Source organism: Zosterops lateralis, assembly GCF_965231275.1.
Source record: "Zosterops lateralis genome assembly, chromosome: 3".
Taxonomy (NCBI): Eukaryota; Metazoa; Chordata; class Aves; order Passeriformes; family Zosteropidae; genus Zosterops; species Zosterops lateralis.
In genome coordinates, this window is record NC_139764.1 from 41,929,229 (window position 1) to 41,954,107 (window position 24,879).

Genomic DNA, 24,879 nt, shown 5'->3' on the forward strand with positions numbered 1-24,879 from the left:
ACATAAGGCCAGTTTATATCGCTCCTGTAGACACCAGCCTGAGCATGGGATCAGGTACATAGTGTCCCCAAAAGGCAGCTGTCCTCTGGATGGACGTTTTCCCTTGTTTGGACCAAGACCAAACCCATGGACACAGGCCGTCAAGATCCTGAGATGTCTGGATATATTGTGACCCACGGGGGCCTGGAAAGGAGGAATGGGAGTGGGCCAAGTCCCTGCTTCCTTCTCTTGGGATCAGCTGCCTCAGCTCCCGTCCCCTCCCAGGCGGGTCTCTGCCATCGCTGGGCAGGGCAGGGCAGGCTCAAACAATCAGACTTGTCAGGGCTGGAAGGGATCGCTGGGGATCTCCCAGTGTAACCCCATGGCAAGGCAGGGTCACCTCAAGCAGGTGACACAGGAGCCCTGTCTCTTTCACAAGGTACCCCTGAAAAGAGCCTGGCCCCATCCTCTTGGCACCTGCCTTTGAGATATTCCTCCCCACTCCCGAGACCCCTCTGTCTGGTCGGGCGCCATTTGGGCAGGCCCGGGCCCGCCGTTCCCCGGGCCGGCGGCGGCAGAGGGCGCTGGGCGGGAGGAGGAGGCCGCCTCAGCCTTATCAGCGCGCCGCAGGCCGGGCCGGGCCCGCCGGCCGAGCCTTCCCGGCCCATGGGCGGCGGCGGCGGCTCGGAGGCGCCTCCTCCTCCTCCTCCTCCTCCTCCCGCCGCAGACCGGCGCGGCGGGGACCCGCGGCCGCAGCAGCAGCAGCTGGGCCGCCGAGCGGGCCGCATGGCGGGCTACGCGCCGCGCCTGCCCTGGCTGCCCTGGCTGCTGCGCCGGGCGGCGCCGCCCCCCTGGGCTCGGGTGGCCGTGGCGGCCGCGGGGCTCCGCGCTCCGCCGCGTTTGCCCGGCAGGTGCGGGGCGCTGCCCTCGCCGCTACCGCTGCTGCCACTGCCACCGCCGCCGGGCTCCCCGCGCCACCGCCGCTGCCTCCTCCCCGCCCCGCGCTCCCTCAGCACCGCGGCGGGCGCGGAGCCGCCTCGGGGGGCTGCGGGCGGCCCGCCGCGCTTGGAGGCTCGCAGGCTGCTGGCCCTGGCGCACCCCGAGCGCTGGAGACTGACAGGTACCGACCGGGGCCGCCCCGGGGCTCTGCCGGAGCGGGAGGGCCGGAGGGGCCGGGGGGTGACCCCGGAGCGGCCGGGGCAAAGAGGAGAAGGTCGCGTTTCCCTGGAGAGCCGGCCCTGCTGGCGGCATCCCAGCACAGCGCCGAGCCTTCGAGCCAGCCTCCCAACGTGTGAAAAGCTAAACGCACACATCTCCCCGCTCTCCTCACTCTCCTGCCTCTCGATCCGTTGGTTTTTGAAGGGAAGGTAAAAGTTTTGGAAGTTAACAGAACTCTGTTCCGGTTTTTTAATGCCTCTGGCTTCACAATCTGCCTGCAATAAATTTGGGCCCAAGTCTACAGGAAATTAAGTAAAAAAGGGGAACCTGATGCGTTTATTATTTTTTTTTTTTAAGTATATTGGAATTCTTCTGCCCCCCCCCCCTTTTTTTTTTTATTTTTTTTCCCTCCTTAAAACTTTTGTAAGGTGTTTTGAAAATTGTTAATTTCCTAGTGTCTGTGTAGCGAAACCAAAACGCCATGGTTGTATAAATTACACCCTCAAGACTGGTATTTTCAACAGAATATAAACGGACTTTTCTTGACATTGCTTCCCATGGGTTAGTATGGTAATAGCTGTTGGTAAGAAAACAATGTCAAATTATTACGTGCTTTGGGTTTTTTAAAGCTTCTTTATTGGCAGACAGCATGTGCCCTGTCTCATCAGTGAGAGGCCTGTAGTCCTCTGTAAAAATGTAGGTACTTCTCATGGAATGTGTAAATGGTGTTTGAGAGGAGAGATAGTCAGATGTATAAAGAGGTGGTTTGTGGAATACCAAACAGTTTGCCCAAGATTTTATTCACAGTGGGTATTTACAGAGTTTCATTACATGTTGGCATTATATAGCCAACATAATTTGGATCCAAATGAATGTTTATAGATTTTAGACTTCCTGCTGGTTTTACAATGAAGTTTTAAAAGTCTGTGGTTTTCCCATTTGAATTTAATCAAGTAAATAAATCAGTTATTTTAAGGCTGACTTTTAGGACCCAAGGCTTCTAAATAACTGAAAATTTAATTTAGTTCACTTTACTGGGCACTCGCTGCCAGTTTGTTTATCACAGGCAGGGGATGGTTGTTTGTAATTATGTTTTGAAATGGAGCAATGTATTCTTAATCTGTGCAGTCTGCTGATGGTTTTATCTAAGTAATCAGCTATCACAGTTACTAAAAACCAGTTACATGCAGTTTTGTCTTTTGAGATAACAAAATGGCCCGAATTAAAGTTAAAAAAAACCAAAAACCTAACACAACCACTTGATGATATCAAGTCATGAGGATGGAAAAAAATCTGGACATGCAATAACTGCTTTTCAGTGTTCAGTTGGTCTTCATTCTGGGAGACTGTGAATTTATGTAAGATTCTTCTTTATTGACACCCTGCTTAAGGGAAAAGTTGTAGTTAAGTTGTAATTAGGTGGAAAAGCTAACAGGGAAAATGCTTTTGGTCATTACAGACTGCAGGAATAACAAGTATGGGTAAAATGCATTGTAGGTGGTTGTAAGGAAATTGTATCTACCCATTGTATCTAAAATATGTTAAAATATGTCTTATTTTCTTCCTGTTGCGGCTTTGTGCTGAGAAACTAGTCCTTAAAAACCTAGTACGTCTGGGTTTGCTCCATCCAAAAAAAGCAGAAGGTTAATGGTTTCACTATATGAAACCATGAACCAAGGGTGAACAATTTAATTTCCTCTCTAAGTCTGTATAACCATTAAGCAAATGATGTGAGATCTCTTCAGAGGTTACAGGTGCTGTTACGTTCTGCAGGAAAGTTGAGTTCTTCCAGGATTTATATGTTTTATAGAACCAGTGGCTGGTAACATAGGGGTGTAGCAGTACCAATGTGGAGTGCTGTGCCACCTTTCCTGCCATTCCACATGGCACACAAGTCCTGATGATCTGTCTGCTCCTTGCACTTGGAGTTGCAATTCACTGTCACAGAAGGTGAAGTATGTAATATGTTCCATGTCCAGTTACTTCTGCCGCAGGGTAGAGCTATGAATATATTTTAAATGGGACACGTATGTTAAATCTTTTTGTTTGCAATTAAGTGGCAAAAAGAAGCCCAAATACTGTGGTGGGAATTTACTCTGTTAGTGACCATACTTTTGTGTAGCGATTAGGAGTTTGTAAATCCCGTAATACCTCCCAGGTTTAACAAAGGAGAGAAGTAGTTGTCGGAATTCTTTAGCTGATCTGGTGTAGTCAGATGAGGTAAACCTGCATCTTCAGTTAAATTCAGTTCCTGGGGAAGAGGAGAGGGCCATAGTTGGAATTATTAAATCCTGCTCTGTGTGTGAGAAACCACAAAAATGCCTTTTCAAAATGATCCCTTTTATATCCTCCTGCCTCCCTGTTTCTCCCCGTGAGAATCTGTCTTTTGCACTTTATCCAAACCACACTCGAAGGAAACAATAGTTGTATTGAATTGTAAAGTAAGTACAAGGAATTCTGAAATTTTTAATCCCATAGCAAAGTGTGCCATTTCCCTCTATAAAACTTTCTTTGCACTTAGTAAGAAGGTTTGTTTTGTACGTAGGTCTTCTTTAGGGCATTCAAGACATGTTTTTTCATAAGTTTTATTTGATAATTTTTGGAAAGTTTGCAATAGCTGCTTTCCTATGGATTAAAATTTCAATTAAGTCAGAAGAGCAATGCCTTATTCATAATCGGATTTTATTTTACTTTAAAATTACACCAGGTGATGCACTGATTTTTTTTTTTTTTTGGAAGGCAATTCTTGTGGTTTTAAAATCGTAATTCCTATATGTATGTATATGTAGAGGTAACTTACTGTTTTCTCATGTGCAGTGCACCAATAAAATATAGGGTAGGTGCTTTTTGTTGTTTCTCCCACTAGTGTTCCTTTTGATTTTGTCAGTGTTTGGTGAAAATGAAATTCACAAATGTCCAAGCAGCCTTGTAGCTTTATCACAGAAAGTTGGGTTTTCTGTGCCTAATTGGTGACCGTTGTTTATTTTAAACTGGTGGTAAGTAAGATATTGCAGAAACAGTAGCTGCTTATCACTGTGATCAGTTAGGTGCTTAGACTTTTATTTCCTTGTGTTGTTGCTGCATTATTTGTGTGAACTGTGGAGATAGGAGTCATAGCTAGGTTGGTCTGACATAAAGACTGTCTTCTATACAAGGTAAATATGAACAAGTTAAATGCTTTACTGTTAAACACCCCCTAAAAAAAAAACTGTACTCTCTCCTCTAAACTTAGATTCTGTTACTTTCTAGCATTTTGTGAACTGCATTTTTTTTCTGAGCACAGTAACACAGTTGTTCTTAACAATGTAAGGAGGGTGGTTCTAAAAGAATAATAACAGATGTGTAGATGTCATGTATGAATTTAACACTCATACCTAACCTAGAACTATACAGAACACCGTTAAGTGCTCACAGTGTACTCTGGAAGATTTTTATCTCCTAGTATTTGCTGAGCTGACTCTTTTCAAGGTTGATACCCCAAAATATTGTGAACCAGGGTTCACCGAAAGAAAATGAACTTTATTTGACCAACAAATATAAAATTTACCAGTGCATCTTTCTCCTATAAAAGAACAACTGAAGAGCCTAATTTTCCTGAATGCACATGATCATATGGTAGGTTTTATCCATCACTCCAAATGCCCTTGTGGAAAGCCAGTCAGTGTTCAGCTTAAAAATTCCCCACATATTAAATAAAACTGCACAGATAACTGGTAAAGGACAGACATTCATTGTTACTGGTAGAAGGATTTTTCTCACAAATTTAAAGCTTGCTTCTGACCTGCTGTGTGTATATATATATATATATATATAACCTCTCCCCCATATTTAAATGAAATCAGTACAATACCTAAAAGATTTCAGGAGGTTACACTCATAGCTTATGGAATAGTAAAAACTAGCTACTGTGACCTGTTGCTGAGTTGCTGTGCACTACTAGATCTCATCAATACCTTGTTTTTCTGCCTTTCTCATCCCTGATCGGCTTGGATTTGCTTAATTCACCTGAGGTAAAATCCTTATGTGTTTGTCTTCAAAACAGCCACTCACCAAACAGGCTTACAAGTATTTTGTCTTCATACACTTCCACATACTATACTGGGTGAGAAAGGAACCAGCAAAATTAGAAACATTCACTGTCTTGGTGTTGGTTTTGTGTGTAGAAAATTAATTAATGACTTTTTGGAGTCACTTTGTCTACATTCTAAAGGGAGATTTCTGATAGCTCTGTCTAGTTATTATTTGTAAATTTTGTGGTTAATCGGTTGGCAGCCTTGTCCTCCAAGGAAGTTGCAGGTTTGCCATCAAGAAGCAAGCCCATGTCAACCTTAACAGAGAGTGTGTTGATCTTAGTAGTGATAAAGGAATTACTTTGTGCAGCAATCTGGATTTCTGTGCAAGTAGACAAGCAAAATGTTTGCCTAATGTCTCTAAGAGGGTTGCTCAGCTGCTGTTGCAGCCAGCTTTCCTTATTGTTGCTCCTGTTGCCACTTTGAAGTCCTGGTTTTGTAAGTTCCACTGATCTGCCTCGCATTTTCTTCATTGTCATCTCATAGCCTACAAAAAAAATTACTTTAAAAAATAAAAGGGTGCGTTTTGAAAGCTTTGTTTGATGTAATTTTCTGGGTAACAGAGTAAGCCATGTGCAACTAATACTATAGAGTTTACTCTGACCTTTTTTTTTCGATCAGCAACAACCTTCAGTGTCACTGGAGTGTCTTCATATCTGGTTGCTGAACACATCGAACTCCTCCCTTAGCCAGTTATCACCATGACAGCTCCTTTGAAGGAGGCAATGCATTGAGTGTTTGCTGGCTCCTACTTTGTCAACTAGTCAGCATTTTAAAAGAAACAAAAAAAGCAGCCACTTGGCAACGGTGCTATTTTCTAGTTGGTCTGCTGGTGTAATTAACACGAGAGTTTCAATTAGGGAACCTTATTTTGCATGTGATTTGTGATTAAATTAATAAAGACATGTATGTTGCTTAGTTCAGTAGTTTTCAGTTTGCTTTAGGTACTAGTATTTGCTCTTCATTCAGTTAAGGCTATTGGAAGTAATTACAGTGAAACCTGTGCTGGCTGAATGAATTCAAGCCACTAGACAGAAACATATGGGGGGTTTAGCTGTACAGTCCTCTTCCTTCTGTGAATATTTATATCTGCAGTTCATATGCACTGTTCCATCCATAACTGAGAAATTGTCTGGACTAATGGAGACTGAGCTGCCATACAGCACTGTGCTTATAATCAGTGCTTTTGTCTATCTCCAGCTGCCTTGGAGACCAACCAGCTTTTCCTGACAGGAGATAACCTGGGTTTTGTTGGATTTTTCCCTGCTGCTTCACAGCTTCAATACACCAGTGCTACCAGCCTGTTAGAAAGGTCATCTATGAATTTTTAGCTAATAAGTAATATCCTTACGAGGTGAGCCTATGGCATAGATCAGTAAGTTTGCGCCAGAAGGTGTTTCACTTTCTCCTCTGGTTTCTTATAGTTTCTGTAGCTTCAAGTTGAAGATCCAAATCCTGTATCTTTCACACACTTGCTGGCCTGGCTGTAACACAAGGGAAAGTCTGCAAACAAATCTTGACTAAGAAGCACAAGGCTGCAGCTATGCATTTTTTGTGCTCTGAATTCTTCCTACTGAGTACACAGCTGTATTAACTCTTCAAGTAAAAATTGAAACAAAGCTTTCCACGTGTGTGTGAAGGTGGTAAGAGGCATCAAACCATCTGTGTCAGGTGTTAGAAATACTGCTTATGGCAGTGTGCAATAGGGAGGCTGGCTGCTGTCTTTGTCATAGAAGTGATACAAGAAGCTAAGTAGAATGGAACTAAACTTCAGGACTTTCAGCACTGTATATATTTCTCTTCAAAGACATTATTTGCCAGTAGTTTTGCAGCAATCCTAAGAATGGTTGCTTTAAGTGTGTGGTTGGTTCTTGGAAAATGATGCTATATGGATGTAATTGTTTGTTGTGGTTCAGTGGTTTTCATATCAAGTTTGTCCAGTTTTCAATTAAGATGTGGTTTTTTCTAGCTCTCAGCCTTCCAAGCTTGGCTTGCATTTTAGAATTAAATTGTGTTCTTGGCTCAATAAATTTCTTTGCAGGTTTAAGTTCAAAAGGCTAAGCTTTGGTCCAGTGTGATTTTCATACTTTGTGATACACCTTGAAAAAGCTACACAGACTGTTCCATGCGTGGTCCTGCACCTTGAATTCAAGAGCTCTGCTCATCAGCAAATGTACTTCTAATAAAGACTTACACTATTTTTCTTTTAGACCAATAATAGTAAAGAGTAAAACAAAATGAAATGTTTATAAAATTTGTCAGTTAAGAAGAAATCAAATTTGGGTTTTTTTTGTTGTTTCTGGTTGTTTGGGGTTTTTTTCCCCAATAAAATTGTATGGCTAAATGGTTCTCAGATCAGATCTTTATTTCAGTCCACTGTTATCTCAAAAACAGACAACTAGAAGCTTCCATACAGTGACAAGCATGAATAATAAAACCCATAAAGTGATTCCAGGATTGTGATTGTATAGATAGGCTTTTCAGAGTCTTAAAATGTGCCTTGCTAAGTTAATTTATACAGGGGCTTAAAATACCCCGTTCAGAACTGGATGTAAAAGAGTGCTGATTATTTCAATTGGCACTTGCAAGCTTAATAGAAGTTTCAAGTGAAAAATCATTTCATTTGTGCTAATAATGATCTTGTAAGTTCAGAATAACTTTGCTTTTTCTTGTTGATTTGCAGCTGCTGTTGGCTTTCTGGCAGTTTCCAGTGTCATTACCATGTCAGCCCCTTTCTTTATGGGGAAAGTTATTGACATTATTTATACAAATCCCAGTGAGGATTTCACTGACAGCCTGACCAGCCTGTGTGCCTTGCTGAGTGGAATCTTTTTATGTGGTGGTGCTGCTAATGCTACTCGTGTCTACCTCATGCAGACTGCAGGTAAAAACAGAAGTAAAAGTGGTACTGAGAGTCATCTTGTTTTTCATAGAGTCAGGATATCTAATGATCTTAAACAAGTTCTTGGCAATAGCCAAGAGATGATTTTGGAATTGATAGCTTTTTTTAACCAGAGCTAAGGTAAACAAATAATGCAAAGATAAGTATGCTGGAATGATTGTTCATTTTTAATTGCTGTTAGGTGAGATCTTAAAGATCCCATCTAACACATCTTACCAGACTCTCTTCCCTGTAATGCACCTTGCTCAGTGCTGTGCAATCCTGTGATTTTTATATTGTTGGTGTCTGCAAAGTCTCTGGTGTCATGCTTGACTGACTTATGTTTTTGGCAGGACAAAGAATTGTGAAACGTTTGAGAGCAACCATGTTCTCCTCTATTGTGAAGCAAGAAACGGCTTTCTTTGACAAGACCAGAACAGGAGAGCTGATAAACCGCTTATCTTCAGATACAGCCCTTTTGGGCCGCTCAGTGACTGAAAACCTTTCAGATGGGCTCAGGGCAGGAGCACAAGCATCTGTGGGGGTTGGAATGATGGTATGGTGCTCTCTTACTTGCTTGATGCTTCTTGTAGTTTCACATTTGTTTCAGTTCTATTAGGTGAGTGTGAATCAGTCCAGGAACAATCATGTGCCCTTGGGTACAAGTGTATTACATCAGTTATCTACAACAGATGCAGAGATTATTGCAATAGGTGATGTGCCTGTAGCCAGCTGCTTGATGTTTACTCACAAACAAAATTTGGAGGATGATGGACTGACATTAACTCCTGTTGCTACCCAAAGTTATCAAGCAAAATGTAGTAGGAAAATTGCTGAATTCCATTCTTACCAAAAGATATTAAAACCAGTGATTACATTTGCATGGTTGTAGATAAAATATGGTATGAAGGGCCTGACAGAAAATCATTAAAGTTGGTTGATTCTTGTTAAAGCCCAGGTGAGCAAAGGCAGCACTGCATGTCTAATGAATGCTGGGGACTTTTATAAGCATTAGTCTTTCTGCTTTAGTCAGTCAATAAAGAATATGTTTATGTAGGAACTTTGTTATTCAAGACTTCTGTTCGGGGCATCTGTTAGTATTCCTTGGTGGTCAGTTGGATTACATGAACATCTGACTTCTCTTGAGGTGTTGTTTTTTTTTTTTTTTTTTTTTTTGTGGCAATAATTTTTTTATGCTTTTGTATTGGTTGCAGTTATCTTAAATGAAAGTGTAGTAATTTCTGCTGCCTACCTGGAGTTAAAAACAGACAGCAAATAGTCTCCTCGTAAAAACAAGCATCCAATATTGTCATTATTAGAATTTGTTAAGAGTTTCCTATATGAAGCTTTAAAGCTTTACTATTTTGTCCCTCATAAGAATTACTGATAAGAATGGCTTTCTGTACTCTCTTATGAAGGGAGTCTAAGGTTTTATCTTACCACAGATAAAATGAGATAACTTTTTAAAATGCATTCTGCTCCAAAATACTACCATGAGACAGTTGTTAAGAGGTGGACTATAAAAGCTTGCCAAGAAAAGAAAGAAGATATTATTATGAAATAATTTTAAAGTCTGTCAATTATGTTGATTTTGAATCTTTCTGGAGATTTTTGTTTTCAATACAGAAAGCAAGTTGAAATTAAAACACATTAGATCTAACGTCAGTAAATCTTATGGAGAGAACCTCTTTAGGTGCTTTGATGATGATCATTACAAGCAATAAATTTTGTAGCAATAAATTTAATACCCTGTTCCACCCATTTGTGGGTGCTAGGGAGTACTGGTGACTCCATTTGTTTGTTCCTCAGTTACCCAGAAGTCCTGTATGATATTTCTTTACTCAGAGTTTCTGTATTACACCATCTATTTAATAGTTGTGAAAGCACTTTAGAAACTGTGTAATAGCTTGTATCTTTCAGCATCCTCAAGAGATTTCCTGGTAAGCCTGTTTACCGGCAGGTTAAGATGCATGACTACGACCACCAGTGAACCAGCAAGAAAGTTAGAAATTAAATCCAGACAGCTTTGTTTATAGTCCTTTGTTCCAATCTCCCAAATGCTGTGGAAGAATGGATATTTTGCCTGGAAAAAATTAAAACATGAGAAATGAAAGCATGGCAGCACTAAATCCCTACTAGTTTTAGAAAAGTAGCAAGGGAAGTTGCACTTCAGTACTCCAGAGATTATTTTTAATCTGAATGCTTAACTCTGACAATACCTTTTTCTTCTAGTTTTTTGTTTCCCCTAGCCTTGCTGCATTTGTTCTGAGTGTTGTGCCACCCTTGGCTGTCCTGGCTGTGATTTACGGCAGATACTTGCGAAAGCTTACTAAAATGACTCAAGATTCTCTTGCAGAAGCAACACAGGTAACCTTTCCAGTTAACTTTAAAGTTGCTGTAATGTATTTAGGTTAATATCTCTAAAGTTACATATCTTCTGAAGACAGCTGTACTGTAGTTTTGTAGTTTTGCACCTGAGTAGTATGAAAGGTAAATGCAGTAACACTTACAGATCTCAAAAACAACCATGCTTTCTTTGTTCATAACAATACAATACTGAGATATTAGGCCTTGAAAATTTGGAAATGTACAAAATGACAAGGAGCTTAGGTTTTAGCTTTGTGAGAGCATAAAAAAATCAGCCTATGAAGTCCCGTGTAAGTTGGTACCTGGGTTTGAAAACCACCTTTCTTGGATTACAGTTTTAAGCCTGAAGCTCTCAGGAGCATCCTAGATGAATGCTTCCTTTGCTGGCAAGTCTGTCTCTGAAATGCATCCCTGATGCATTACTGCCAGCTCTTAAATGTTTATGGGCCTCTTTCTTAAACATTTTCCTCAAAGGCTTAGGGCTTTATAACATTATTATAAAGCAAGAAATATAATTAGGAAAGCTCTAGTTAAAATAGTCACAGTTGTCAGCTGTTATAGACTTGGGATGTCCTTTGTAGAACTGGGAAAAAGGAAATTTAGCCCTCTTCTGTTTTTCTTCCTCAGACTGCATTGGTGGGAAGCTCCTGCCTTTGCAAACCAGGTGTGGGACTTCATATGAACAAGCAATTGTTGTGTTCCATTCAAATTTTCAGGTTGAATGGGAGATGGAAGAAGGAGAATTATATTTTTGTATCATACTTTTACTTATAAAAGTGGAACTTATTTTTTCTAAGACCATCACAATGTCCATTAACAACTTAATGTAATTAGTTACAGTTGAGGTATTTTAGAATTAATACCTTGCTGTTCAGAGGTTAAAATACTGAATTGAAATGAGATATTAGTAGTTGGGCTAAATTACTCCCCAGCATTGCTTAGATCAAATGAGTGGAATTGTTTTAGGAAATAACTGCAGGCTTTTTTTTGCATGATTTAGTATGGAACAGAATATTCTTTATTTTTTCCCTTCCCACATTGTTATAGCGTATTGTGAATGGTAACTTCCTTATGGGTGTTGTTCACACCAAACTTTTTAACTCTACTTTTATATTTTTCTGTCTCTGCTAGCACTTAAGACAATCTTGAAGTTTTGTTTTTTAAAACTGCCTGGGCATGCAGTTTGCTTTAAATTTAATGGAATTTTTTAAAAAGGGGGTTGAGGTGGGGAGAAGAAGGCATGAGAAATTTTCCAGTGCTATCCAAAGACATGTAGACTAATGAAGTGATATTGGTTTAACTTTCAGATGTTCTGTAATGTGAGTGTTTCAAATTGTGTGTCTCTGTGGATCTGTTTTGTGCTTTGCTTCAATGCAGTTAGCTGAAGAGCGGATCGGAAACATCAGAACAGTCCGAGCTTTTGGACAAGAAATGGCTGAAATGGAGAAGTATACGAATAAAGTGGATTATGTGCTACAGCTGGCTAAAAAAGAGGCACTAGCTCGGGCAGGCTTCTTCGGAGCAGTAAGTAGATTTAATGAAAGTAAGCCAACCCTGTTATGCAAAGTACCAATTATTTTAAAACTCCCGATGATACTTAAAAATCTGCAAGTAAATGATTGAGAATAAATTGAACCTACATAAAACTGTGAGAAGACTGGACTTAAATCAGTCTAAATTGCTGTGAAACTGCATCTCAAGATAAAATGCTATGATAAAGTCACTTTAAGCCTCTATTTCTGCACCACGCCCCATAGCTTGGGAGTGCTTATCTGGGGCCACACTTTGTGGTCAAGGAATTAAACCAGCGGAAACCTTCTACCCTGAGCAGTTACAGGTTTGGCTCCCCAAGGAGAGGAGCATCAGTGCATAGGAAGGTGGGGAGTGCGCAGTTAGGGGAGGGAGGCTTGGATTTTTCCATAACTGTTTGTCTCATTGAATTCTAAAACTGGAACATAACTGCAGACTGACAATTCTTCATTGGTAATGATGGTTGAGAATAATGTTTAGTGTTCCTTTTCACCTTGGGGGAAAAAAAAAAGCCAAAAAAGAGTTGCTTGCTTTTTGAACACTTTGTTGGGCAGCACAGTGCCACTGGATATCTGGCTGGCTGTTGGCTGGCTCTACATTAGAATTGTTGAATTTACAATCCTTCAAAAGCCTAGATACCTATAGTGTCAGAGTTCTTTTCATTACAAAGGAAGTTCTGAAACAACATTTTAGAGGATGAAATTCAAGATGTATGTGACATAATCTGCCTTTTCCTTTTTCCTCAGACTGGCCTTTCTGGGAACTTAATTGTCCTCTCAGTGTTATACAAAGGAGGATTACTAATGGGCAGTGCCTACATGACAGTTGGTGAACTCTCATCTTTCCTAATGTATGCTTTCTGGGTTGGCATAAGCATTGGAGGTATGGGACAGGAAATTAGATTTTCTTCACTTCAAAGCATTACAGTCATTATAAGGGTGGGAGGAAAGAAGCTCTTAAAAAAATCCGTCTTTCTTAGAAAGTCTTCCAAATTAACTTCTCGAGAAATTATAATTACTTTTTTTCTGAAGAGTTTATGAAAATAATAATCTATAAGTTAATATAAGCTTTCTTTTTCCCCAAAAGAAAGATCCTTTTTTTTCAATGTGTGCATGTGACAGTATATATTACTTTAATTTTCTTCAGGACTAAATTAAGATACTTGCTGTATTGTGTAAAGCAATAAAATATGTGGGTCTATGTTAAGCATACTCTATTTAGAAAGGCATGTAACATTTAGCTGTAATTCAGTATAGAGTGTCCTCAGCTGGAAGAGTAAACAAAGTGCCAGCAGAGCACTTGGTTCTAACCTTCTGGTTTTCCTTTCTCACTGACTCCTAGAAACCCACACTCTGTAATCTTCTGGCCCAGCAACAAGCTGTTCATCTTTTTGGCAGAGCTGTCTTCACAGCTGCATACAGGCAGAAATGAAGATAAGTTGCTCAGAAGTTCCGCAGCTTATTGGAGGCCGCCTTCTTTAAAATGAGTCTGTTACTTCTGATAGACTAGGAGGGCGATGCAGCTTGCCTGTATTTTTCTTTTTTAAGACTAGGCCTGATATCACAAAGCACAAAGATGTGCTTGAGGGCAAAATTTAACCAACTTGCTTCTTTGTATATCAAAATTCCAGTGGCACCCATTCCAACTACCAGCCCTGTTTCTTCTCTGCTTAAATCATTAAAGTTTGGTCAATGGAGAGATACCTGGCACTTTGAAACATGAGACAAGCTAATCTTAACTAAATGAAGAGTAGAAGCACTGCTAAAATATAATTGAATTAACTTTTATTTGCTATAAAAACATATTTTTAAATTCTAATTCAGATTATTGTAGAATGTAGTTCTGCACAGAGCTCATTCTCATGGGGATTCTGAAGCAGAGGTGTCTTGCTGCAGGAGGCCTGCCTTCCTAGATGCCTACAAGGCATATAAATCTTCCAAGCGCTAAGTCTGCTCTGTGTATGTCATCAATGCATATGGGAGTCAATGCAACAACTGGGAAGTTCACTGCATAATCTGTGACTTTGCCCACTTTGTTGTAAGCTTGCTGTGTTTTCTTCCAAACACAGAACATGGGTTATGAAAAAGAAAAACATTTTCTAATTTGTATTTGCTGTCCATATTATATAATGGGGTTTTTAAGAATTTGAAAACCTCAGTGTTTGAGTTTGAAGTTGCTTTGTGAGGCTTATGCCTTCCCCTGCCATGCCCTGCTCTAGGATGTGATGCTTTGGCTCTTTTTTCCAAGCAGACGGCTTCTCACCATGGTTAGTGTTGCAAACTTGCAGATAGTCCTCAGCAGCAGCATGATGAAACACCCTGCTTACACTTACAGACTTGTGACCTTGAGCTGAGCTTCTTGCTCTGCAAAAATAAACCAGTAAATACATTATATAAATATTTAGATATATATATATATATTTATATGCACCCTGTTTTTTCAGCCCTCCTGAAATAACTCTTAATACTGTAAGCACTTTACAGTGTATGTTTTTTCTGTTGGAATTCAAAGATCACTAAGTCGATTTCTTTCTTTCTTTTGAAAGGCACACAGAAACTTAAGATATTGAACATTTTATATGTATGTACTACTCAAAGTTTAGTTTATGGTGGTTTCTGTGTTTATGTCAGCTGGAAAGCCCTTCAGCTAAGCTACCTTCAAGATGATTCGAACAGCTGCTAAGAGCTGGGACCCAGTACTAAGTGCAGGCCTTGTCCTTAGCTTTTGCCTTCTCCAGTACTGTTTGAAATATTCTGGCATGAAGACACATTTCTTTCCATTGTCCACTCTCCACACACCTTCTCAAGCATCTTCAGCCTAAGGTTTTGTGCCTTCTCTCCACTATGACTGACTCAGTCAGGGCATACATAAGCTGAAGTGTATTAACTGGTGAATAAGGGTTATTGGCAGCACTAAAATGAGACTAGATAGGGTTTAACAGTTTGTTGAAATAAAAGATCCCCTACACATCTGATCCTTCAATGTTGCTGCTGAAAAGTATAATGCTAATTTTATCTCTCCCATGTCTTCCGTTGCATTTGGATGCATAATACTGTTCTGCTTTTTGTTTAGGTCTAAGTTCCTTTTATTCTGAGCTAATGAAAGGACTGGGTGCTGGTGGACGTCTTTGGGAACTTATTGAGAGGAAACCCCAACTTCCATTTAATGGTGGGTTCTTGGTTCGTTACTATTAAAGGCTGATTTTCTCTTACAGGTCAGCAATAATTTAGAAGGGTGTGTGTAACACTTAAAGGTAGTACTGACTTACATTCTCTTCAAAGAAACTAGATATAGTCATAATCCTTCTGACTTTACCTAAGTATGAAACAGATGATGAAAAATTCCTTTAATAAAAAATTTTAGAAGACAAAAGTTTGGCATAATTAATTACTTTTGGTTTAATTAATTTTTATTTATTTAATTCAAAGTATGATTTTGAATCATATTACATTCTAATTTGTGTGACTGAGGACATGGTCATTTCTAGCTTTTTGGAATTTTCTTGGATTGGAATGTCATCACTACTTCCTCTTGATTCAGCTTTAGAGTGAAAAGAGTGGAAAGAAGAAAAAGGAAAGAAGGGAGGAGCTCTGAGATGGCTGTATCTCATATTTCCACTGAAAGGTTTACTGTGCTCATCTCTAATGGCTAAGAAATTATCAGAGAAGCTTTCAAAACCAAGTGGTTTTCATTAAGAGTATTGCAAGTTTAAACATTTCATACTGATCCAATGAAAATCAGCCCATAGTAAGACATGTTGATTTGAATCCTAACTTGCAAACAGAGTTTGAGGCCTTTTAGCAACACATACTAAACTAAATTTTTGAGTTGTTCTGCCATAGGAATCAGAGACTGAGGCATGACTGAATAAAAGCAAGTAAAGTGTAGGGCTGATAGGGGGACTTCTGCTTCTTGGGATAGTGTGGATGTGCAACTGCAGCAGGTGTTGATTTTTGAGTGGTTTGCACCTTTCTCCTCACAGTAATACTACCCGCATTTCTTCCTTATTTGTGGAGGGGGCAAGATTTTGTTTTTGCACAACTCTGGTTGTTGCTGGTGACAACAAATATCTTGGGAACAAATAATAATATCTTTCTTCTTGTGTCTAGAATCCAAACAAGAGACAAGTCTGTAGCTTTTAGGTATTTTTACAGTAACATACAGAGGAAGGACTTGTGGTAGCAGACTTCCTGTATTGCAGTAGATTCAGTGTTTTGGGGCATGGATAGACTGTGCAATAACTGGAACTGAGACTTAAGATAAGTGATTACTTGCTACTGTGGTAATAATAAGGATTATGCTGCTAACACAGGATTTAGCAAATGCATTTATTTTCCCAAAAGGAGGTTTACAGACTATTGTAGAAACATTACAATGTGTATGTCCATAGGTTAAAGTCAGGAAAGGAATCTGGAATTGTATGCTCTTGTCTTTCCACTCCAATGCTGCTATTATTAAACTGAAAGACTGGAGAAGAGATGGAAACCTGAAAAAAAAAGAGCAGAGCTAGTGAAATCTTGATTGCTCCTGATGGGTGTCTTTGTTTCCTATACATGGTTACTGTTTAACCAAATATTGGCATGCTACCCTGTGCTGTGGCTGGTTGGGAGTTACTTGTGTGCATCTGAAAAGAATTAAGGGTTTGAGTTTTGCTTCTCCAGCACAAACAAACATGACTTGGGTATTGCTCTAGTACTGCCAGTTTTCACAAAGTTGGTGGGAACTTTGTCTTTTGGGAATGCAGCCCCTGTCCAATTAATTTGCTTTGTATGGAGATGTGTCACTGCATTTTAACAGGGCTTGAAGAAATTTTGTTTCTTTGTCTTAACGATTTATCAGCTTTTTCTAGTTATGGTATTAAGATACTTGTTTAAGTCAAATGCTGTGTTCCAGACAGAAGCTGTTTTTATTTAATTTTGGTAGTTATTCATTCATGGTGGTTTTATTCATGGAAAATTCCACAAACTGAAATTTTTATTTCAGTGAACTGTTGCCTAAGAGTTAGGCCTCAGATTGGTATTTGAATTTATTAAATATGCTTTCCACTGAAAGGAGAAAATAAAACTAAAAATTGTCTGTTAGTGCACCAAACCTAGCAGCAGTTTTATTCCAGTGACAGGAGCTGCTCTTGTTCAGAGGAGGGTGCTTCAGGTGACTTTTGTGGCTTGGTGAAAGGGCAATAAATTATTTGCAATGTTTATCTTTTTGTGTTCTATGGTAACGGGACTTTGGCCTTCTCCAATGCCTTTTTATTTCACTGCTCCTAATTGACAAAGCATAAATTGCTTATACTATGTTCACTAATTTAGATAATTCTGTGAGAAGTGATTGTTGCTAGTGGTTAGGTATTAGCAAGATGCAAATTCTCCCTCTTGCTTTATGTAGCCTACAGGTTCAGTGCTGGTGAGCAACCTGAAATTGCATTCAGGAATGATTGGTATACCACACTGATTCTCTTGTGGCTGAAGTATGACTACTGTGGTCCTGAATTGTGGCTTGCAGTTATCCAGAGATTGAATGTGAAGATAGCTATTTCTATTGAGTATCTGTAAAACAAGTTCTAGGAGGGCTAAGCTAATTTTTGTTTCTGTTCACATTTCTGTATTTTATTCTTCGTTATATAGAGGGAATCACATTAGGCCAAGATGTATTCAGAGGTGCTTTGGAATTCAAAGATGTTGAATTTGCATATCCAACACGTCCAGAAACATCAATTTTCAAAGATTTCAGCCTTTCCATTCCAGCTGGCTCTGTTATGGCTCTCGTTGGCCCAAGTGGTACAGGGAAATCAACGATTGTATCCCTTCTGCTGAGGCTGTATGATCCTATCTCAGGTATGGTTTGTGTGTTGCTCTCATTTGCAACAATTAGTATTTGCATCTCAGATAAACCTTATAAACAGTTGGGGTTCCTGTGCTTGAGGTCCATGTTTCCTTCTGGGCTGTATGGTTACCTTGTGGTGGTGCCTGCATAGCTTTGGATTTCTGATCCACCAGTACAGTGTGTGATTCCCCAAGGGTTGTCAGTCCCAGCTGTTCCTTCAGACTCTTTTCAGTACGTGTCAAACACGCTTGACTTCACTGTTTCCTAACTTAAGGTACTATCACCGTTGATGGCTTTGATATCCGTCAGTTAAATCCACTGTGGTTCAGGACAAAGATTGGAACAGTAAGTCAGGTAAGGAAGAAAAAAAAAATTCAAGTGGATGAAATAATTTTGTGATGAACTAGCTTTTCCTCACTTTCCTTCTTTTTAGAAAGACGTCATATTGCTTCTCAGTGAAATCCTTCCATCTCACCATAACTGCTGTTGCACATGGTTTGTTCTAAAAATAAGTATTTAGAGCTAGTTCCAGTATTCTGTAGTCTGTTTTTGCACAGAGGTCCAAAATGTTAGTTTAGAAGAAAAGTGTGCATGTGGAGACTGGAAGGTAAGTTGCTGTAAATTGTGTAGGTATGACCAACCTAATGCTTGCTATAATTTGTTGAAGAAAGTAACAAAAATTGTAATACTTAATTACCTTTTGTATTGATGGAAGTCACGCAATCATATTTTACACAGCCATTTAAAAAACTGACCTTCTGTGTTCTGAGTAGTTTCCAGGAAAACATAATTCCATTAGGAAAGCATGAAAACACAGTACAGTTGGCACTTACTTTTATAGTGCCACCTTCTGAGCAACCTCCAGACTCTGGAAGTCAGTGGTGTCTTAAAAATAAACTATTTCATCAATTAAAATGTTCATTCCCTCATCTCCCCAGATACTTCAGAGTGCAATTAATAGGCTGATGTTCTGGTTAAAAGCATAAGAGTAACTGTGTATTTGTTGCATTTCAAAACAACTTCTTTATGTAATAATGCCACGAAAATATTTTGTGCAAAAATTATTTTCCTGTTGGCATATTAGCACTTTTCCTTTTGAAAGAATCTATTTTGTTTAAATAGCAGCAGGAGGTCAATACTGATGTTCAAAGAACATGACTCTACTTTTAAAACAGTGCTCACTTACCTTGTTTCAGACACTTTCCCATTGTACATCACTTGTCCTATTTCACAGTTTTCTGTTGCAAGCTTGAATACAGATTAAATGCACATAATGCCATAGAACCTGTGAAGAGATTAAGAAAAGAATCATCATTGTTGCAAATCATTGAATAGTTTGAGTTGAAAGGGACCTTTAAATGTCATCTAATCCAATCCCCCTGCATTGAGGAGAGACATCTTCAAATAGATCTGGTTGCTCAGAGCCCCATCCTTGAATGACCCTGACCTAAAATGTTTCCAAGGCTGGGGCAGCCACCACCTCTCTAGGAAACCTCTTCTAGTGTTTCACCACCTGCATTGTAAAAAAGTCTTCCTTATATCTAATCTAAACTGACCCTCCTTTAGTTTAAAACCATCACCCCTTGTCCTATCACAACAGGCCCTGCTAAAATGTCTGTTTCCATCTTTCTTAGAGCCCCCCCTTTAAGTCCTGAAACACCACAATCAGGTGTCTCTGGAGCCTCTTCTTCTCCAGGCTGAGCAGCCCCATCTCTCTCAGCCTTCCCTCACAGGACAGGTGCTCCATCCCTTCCATTATGATGATATGTGGCAAAGTACAAAGGAAGGGCTTTTAATGTTTGAATGTATAGCTCTTCCTAAAATATTAGGATTTGAAAGTTATACTTTGTCAGTTAAAAAAGCAACTTAATTTTTAATTGGTTTTCACTGTTAATTTTGTTGTTAAGGGAGGAGGCTTTTTAATAGTCTTTAATTCAAATAACTCTAGCTTACCTATTCTTTGTATGGATATTGTAAGTGGGGTCTTGTAAGTGGGATTTATATTATCTGACGTAATAGATAATACATGCATACAATTACAGATCTACCATATTAGTTGTGTGTTTGCGTTTGTTAGGAACCAATTCTCTTCTCCTGTTCTATTGCTGAAAATATTGCCTATGGTGCAGAGGATCCTTCTACTGTGACTGCAGAGGAGATTCAGAAAGTTGCTGAAATAGCTAATGCTGATAGCTTTATCAGAGATTTTCCACAAGGGTATGACACTGTAGTTGGAGAAAAAGGCATTTTGCTTTCAGGTATGTCTTTATGTTGCTTATTTAAAAAATCTTGATGCTGTTCATTGATGTAAGAATTCCATCGTTTTTTGTTACCGCTGTTTTCTCCAAGCTGTAGTCTGCCATAAGTATTAAAAGAATCCACCCTTCACCTCCATTCCCCACTAAAGTACATGGGCATAATTCTGCTCAGCCCAGGCATTCAGTTAAAATTACCTGACATCTGTTTTTCTATTTCAATTTACTGATTCTTTTCCCCCAGGTGGACAGAAGCAACGAATTGCAATTGCTCGAGCTCTGCTCAAGGTAAGCCAGCACCCAAACAACTATTTAACTGCTGCTTGGGGGGAGGCAGGAAGGATTAACAAGGAGGAGGTATTTCAGTGGGAGAGGTAGGAAAATGTTTTAAAAAGGGAAAACTATCTTTTATGTTAATGAAGTTTGAAAGGGCTGAGTGGCTTAACTAATGATAATTTACTTAATGTCAGTGCTTCTTCCTATCTTTCAACCATGCTTTTTTTTTGATAGTTCTTGCCAAAACTGATGTTAAATCATTGTATGGCCCACTTCCATAAGATGAGGTCAAGAATGAAGGAAGACTTTAAGAATGTGGTGCTATTAAATGCATATGTGACACATCTGTGTTCAGATAATTCATGGGTTAATTTTTCTGGGTTGCAGTTTACTAGTACTTCAGAAGCCTCATCTTGGCTTTGAGGGGAGGTGGCCTGGATTTGGGACAAGGTGATAGTTCAGGCACAATGTAGTGTCATGTTTTTCTTTGAAGATTGGTATGGGTCCAGCTTCAGGGCAGGCTCTGTGCTGCACAAATTTGAGGGGTCTTCTGAGGATCAGAAGTTTGGTTCAGGGACAGCCACTGGGCCTTGCAGGGAGGCAGTTTGGTGCTGATGTTCAGCTGGAAGTTTTGGTCCTTGCTGAGCACAGTTTACATTCATGGTAAGCCACACAGGTGTCTATCATTCTGTCATGCCCAGTTCTGCTAGATTAATAGGAATTTCATTTTACCAGTTCTCTTTTACCACAAATGCTGAAAAGCTGATTGTATTTCAAGCCATGCATTTTATATCGTTCAGATATATATATATATCTTCTTCGGATTGAAGACTTTATTTTGAGGAAGTAAAAAAGTTGTAAAAAATAAATGAGTAGTTGATGTACCGGGATAGGTGGTGGTGCTAGTGGAGTCCCATCTGTCCCAGATAAAGTTTAAAGCTTTTACTCTCAACTTAATCAAGGAAGTTTGGGTTATTTTCTGTAATTCAGTAGTGAATTCTTCTAAGGGATTTGAGTGCTGACGTTTTTTGGTTTTTTTTTTAAATAATCTGTCTGGGAGAAGTTCTTAAATGCTGCTTCTTCAGTACTGTATGTTTTACCTGTGACTGAAATACTGCTTGTTGGTAGGGCTTTGTTACAGTTTTATATAGCAGACTGACCATGAGCAGAGGGTAGCTGAGCCTCTGGGAAAGAGCCACATAAAAATGTAGAACTTTTGACCGCAGTGCATCTCCCCTCTTTAGTTTGTATCTTTCAAATGGTTATCCAGGAATAGTATTCTGCTGTTTTAGTTTGGAAAATTTGAAAACGGAGGAGTGTTGTTTCTGTTTTGTCCTCTTAGCATTTAGATTTCTTAGAAGTAATGCTTTGAATGACGCTCAGTTCTTTTGATGAAGTAGGTACTCAGAGTTTTAAGCTATATGAATCCTGTTCTCTACTGATATAAATATTCAGATCTTGTTTAATTGTTATTATAACAAATTTTACTTTCTTTTTTAGAATCCTAAAATTCTTCTGTTAGATGAAGCAACAAGGTAAGAAGAAAAAGAAATAGAAACTTAAAAATTATGTAAAACTGTAAACCTGTAAAACTCAGCTTTGGGAATTGTTCTCTCTTCTTTCTTTCTTTCTCTCCATGTCATTATACATTATCTAGCCCCTTATTGCTTTCTACTCACAAAAAAGAATGTGCCTTCTAGAATGTGGGACTTGGTTAGGAGACCTATAATAAAAGCTGTTTATGCAAAGCAGAAAGGATAGCTGGTACACTATGATTTTTCATGGAGTTAGATTCATAATATGTAACATGATTTTGAAACATCTACTTAAGGCTTTTTGTATTTTTAGTTTAAACTTAGATCCTAGTGTAAAATATAGGATTATTCTGCAGTGTACCTGTTTTTTTTCCACTGACTTAATTTGGTGTTTCTCCATGCTTATTTTTCCATATGAGAATGTAATGCCTGTTACTTGGATGTGAGCACTGAGCATGTTCACAAAACTTTCCTGCAGTTCCAGTGGTTCATCTTCAGCACAAATAAAAAGTGTTTGCAGTTTTGGCAAAATAAGCCTCATGCATACAAAACCAACCTGTCTTACAATAACAAATATCCTCCTCTCTCCCATCCCCACCCCATTTGTTACTAGTGCTTTGGATGCTGAAAATGAGTTTCTAGTGCAAGAAGCTCTGGACCGGCTGATGGAAGGGAGGACAGTCCTAATTATCGCTCATCGTCTGTCTACTATTCAAAATGCTGATTTTGTTGCAGTCCTCGGCCGGGGTAGAATTCTTGAATGTGGGAGACATGAGGAACTACTTGCAAATCCAAAAGGACTTTTCAGGAAACTAATGCAGAAACAAGCTTTTCTTCAGAACAGTGATACTTTTGCATTAGATTTACAATCCAGAGAAAAGGATATATTAAAAGAAAATGTATGAGGCAATGTATGAATGATGGAAACTTACAAAGACTATAACTTATGTTTCAGTTATGTAAAGTAAATGTTATATTTTTCCAAAATGTACAAAATATTCTTTTGAAACTTAAATGTGTTTAAACTTTTTATTGAAAGCTTTTTAATAACTATTGTAACTTTTAAAATTATCTGTCGCACTGAGATAATTTCAGTGCATAGATTTTTCTCTGTGTGTTAGTTTGAGACTGTCTAGAATCTTGTTTGCTGTAATGCACTGTATGAAGGTGTGCTCCATTCTCAAGTAAGTTCAGTATTTTAAAGGTAATTAAATGACAATCATCATTTTCATATCATTGTCTCTCTCTTTCCAAGGAACTTTAGTGTTTTGTGCTTGTCAGTAGTCTTAAAATTCTGGAATTTGCTGGAAATGGTGGAAAATGCATGACAGTAACACACACGGAAAGTTCTGACTTCCACTGCACTGTCCTTCCAGCTACTGTTTGTTCCAAAATGTGATCATGTGTTCTGAACTTGACTGCGATCTCCATCTACAGTTCCTGTAGAGAATTACATATTAAAACACATGTTAGAGAGTATGAAAGCATGAGTTGGAGGAAAGTTTTTTAATAAAACAAACAACCCAATGGGGAAAAAAAAAAGGCAACCAAACATAAAACTGACTTTACATAAGGATAAAGGAAGTGTATTACTATATGAAATCACATAGGAAAATTTAAAATTTGCATGCATTTTCTTCCCTTTTCTATTTTCCCATTTCTTTAGTTTCACTTCTTTTCTAAGTTGACATGCAAAAGAACATGCCCTCCCATATATGTTTTTGTCCTTCTTAAAGGCATATGTAAGTTTTGTATTGTTAATTAAAATTTCAGTGATAGAAATCATGACTTTTGCCTAACTACTTTATAGAAAAAACTAGTAAACAACTTTCTCAAGGACAACTAGTAAAATAGCAGCATCACATTAATTAGAATAACTGCAGAGGGATGTGTTTGGCAGTGAAGAGTTCGCCTCATGTTTCTGATTGAAGAGTGTCTTTCAATAGAATCTCTGAAGATGCAAAACCCCACATGTAGATTTTAAAAAGCTAGAAACTTTCCAGGTCACATTAAAACTCATCCATGCTAGGAAGATTTGTTGCTGAAGACCTTATGGCAATAGCTGAAATACCTAGTGCTGAGCAAGCTTAAAATGTTGTGCGTAAATCCCATTAATGGCACCTTGTGAAATATAGTCAAAATATTAGAGAATGAAAATAAAATTACAACCAGATGTGATTTTATCTTCAGATAAAATTTGCCTAGAAGCATATGTTGTACTAAAGATATGCAAAAAATACTCCTGACTTTAAAAGTTTCATTTCAAAGTTGACTATTAGTTAATGTATTTAGTCAGGTTTGCATCTTTAATCCTCACTCATGTAATTTCTCTTTACCTGGGATCCAACAAGCCCCTTTATTCCTGTATTTACACGGGTTACAGGAATTACTTGCAGCTGAACCAAATGAGTGTTTCATGTCTTTTGTTCATTAGTTGTCCTGGCACGTGTGTGTGACAGAGAAGTATGAAAAGCTACACAAAAGCTCTAGTCCACCAAAAGGCAAATGTTTGTCATAACATATTGGTTAGCAGATTTTATTCGAAGTAGAACCACTCAAAAAACTCCTTGGGATATTTATGGGACAGTCAAGAACTGGTTAAGTCTCTAACTGGTATCAGTACAAATTATTTCTGTGTCGAAAATGAGATTTGAATGTTGAATTGTATCTCTCTCCTGAAGATGGAGCTCTTAGAGGGCTGGGACAGCAAAAGGAAGCCGACTAATTCCCTGAGGAAGTGTAGCTGCATACAGATAGGGTTCGGTCAGCAAAAGAACAACCGTTCATGCTGCATCATTTTAAATATTTTAGGAATGAGCTGTGAAGAGGAGCTTTCAGTTTTTAAAATAATTTGGATGCCACCAATCATGAACGTTGGGAAATGTAAACGTCAGCCTGAATTTTCTTCCAGATTTTTCTGTGTTTGCTTGTTTGTGTGTGCATTTCCTTGTTTGGTTTAGTTTGTTTTTCCTGATGAAGTGACAGTAACATGATGATTTACCATC

General features: G+C 38.9%; 1 protein-coding gene across 1 annotated transcript; it reads left to right on the forward strand.

The window, feature by feature from the left end:
- The first annotated feature begins 727 nt into the window (after positions 1 to 727).
- ABCB10 (ATP binding cassette subfamily B member 10) lies at positions 728 to 23,416 on the forward strand. Its single transcript, XM_083857134.1, has 13 exons — positions 728 to 1,099; positions 7,891 to 8,091; positions 8,442 to 8,644; positions 10,321 to 10,455; positions 11,833 to 11,979; positions 12,732 to 12,867; positions 15,058 to 15,153; positions 17,610 to 17,819; positions 18,083 to 18,162; positions 19,886 to 20,066; positions 20,308 to 20,351; positions 21,840 to 21,874; positions 22,488 to 23,416. The coding sequence occupies exons 1-13, from the start codon at positions 766 to 768 to the stop codon at positions 22,777 to 22,779; spliced, it is 2,094 nt and encodes a 697-aa protein (XP_083713260.1). The 5' UTR covers positions 728 to 765; the 3' UTR covers positions 22,780 to 23,416.
- The last annotated feature ends 1,463 nt before the right edge of the window (positions 23,417 to 24,879 follow it).

Bases quoted from the DNA above. Each gene is read 5' to 3' on its own strand.
- ABCB10 (XM_083857134.1), top strand. From the start codon at position 766: ATGGCGGGCTACGCGCCGCGCCTGCCCTGGCTGCCCTGGCTGCTGCGC. The intron at 8,645-10,320 runs GTATGGTGCTCT...TTTTTCTTCTAG, and splicing joins CTGTGGGGGTTGGAATGATG to TTTTTTGTTTCCCCTAGCCT. The intron at 17,820-18,082 runs GTATGGTTTGTG...TCCTAACTTAAG, and splicing joins GCTGTATGATCCTATCTCAG to GTACTATCACCGTTGATGGC.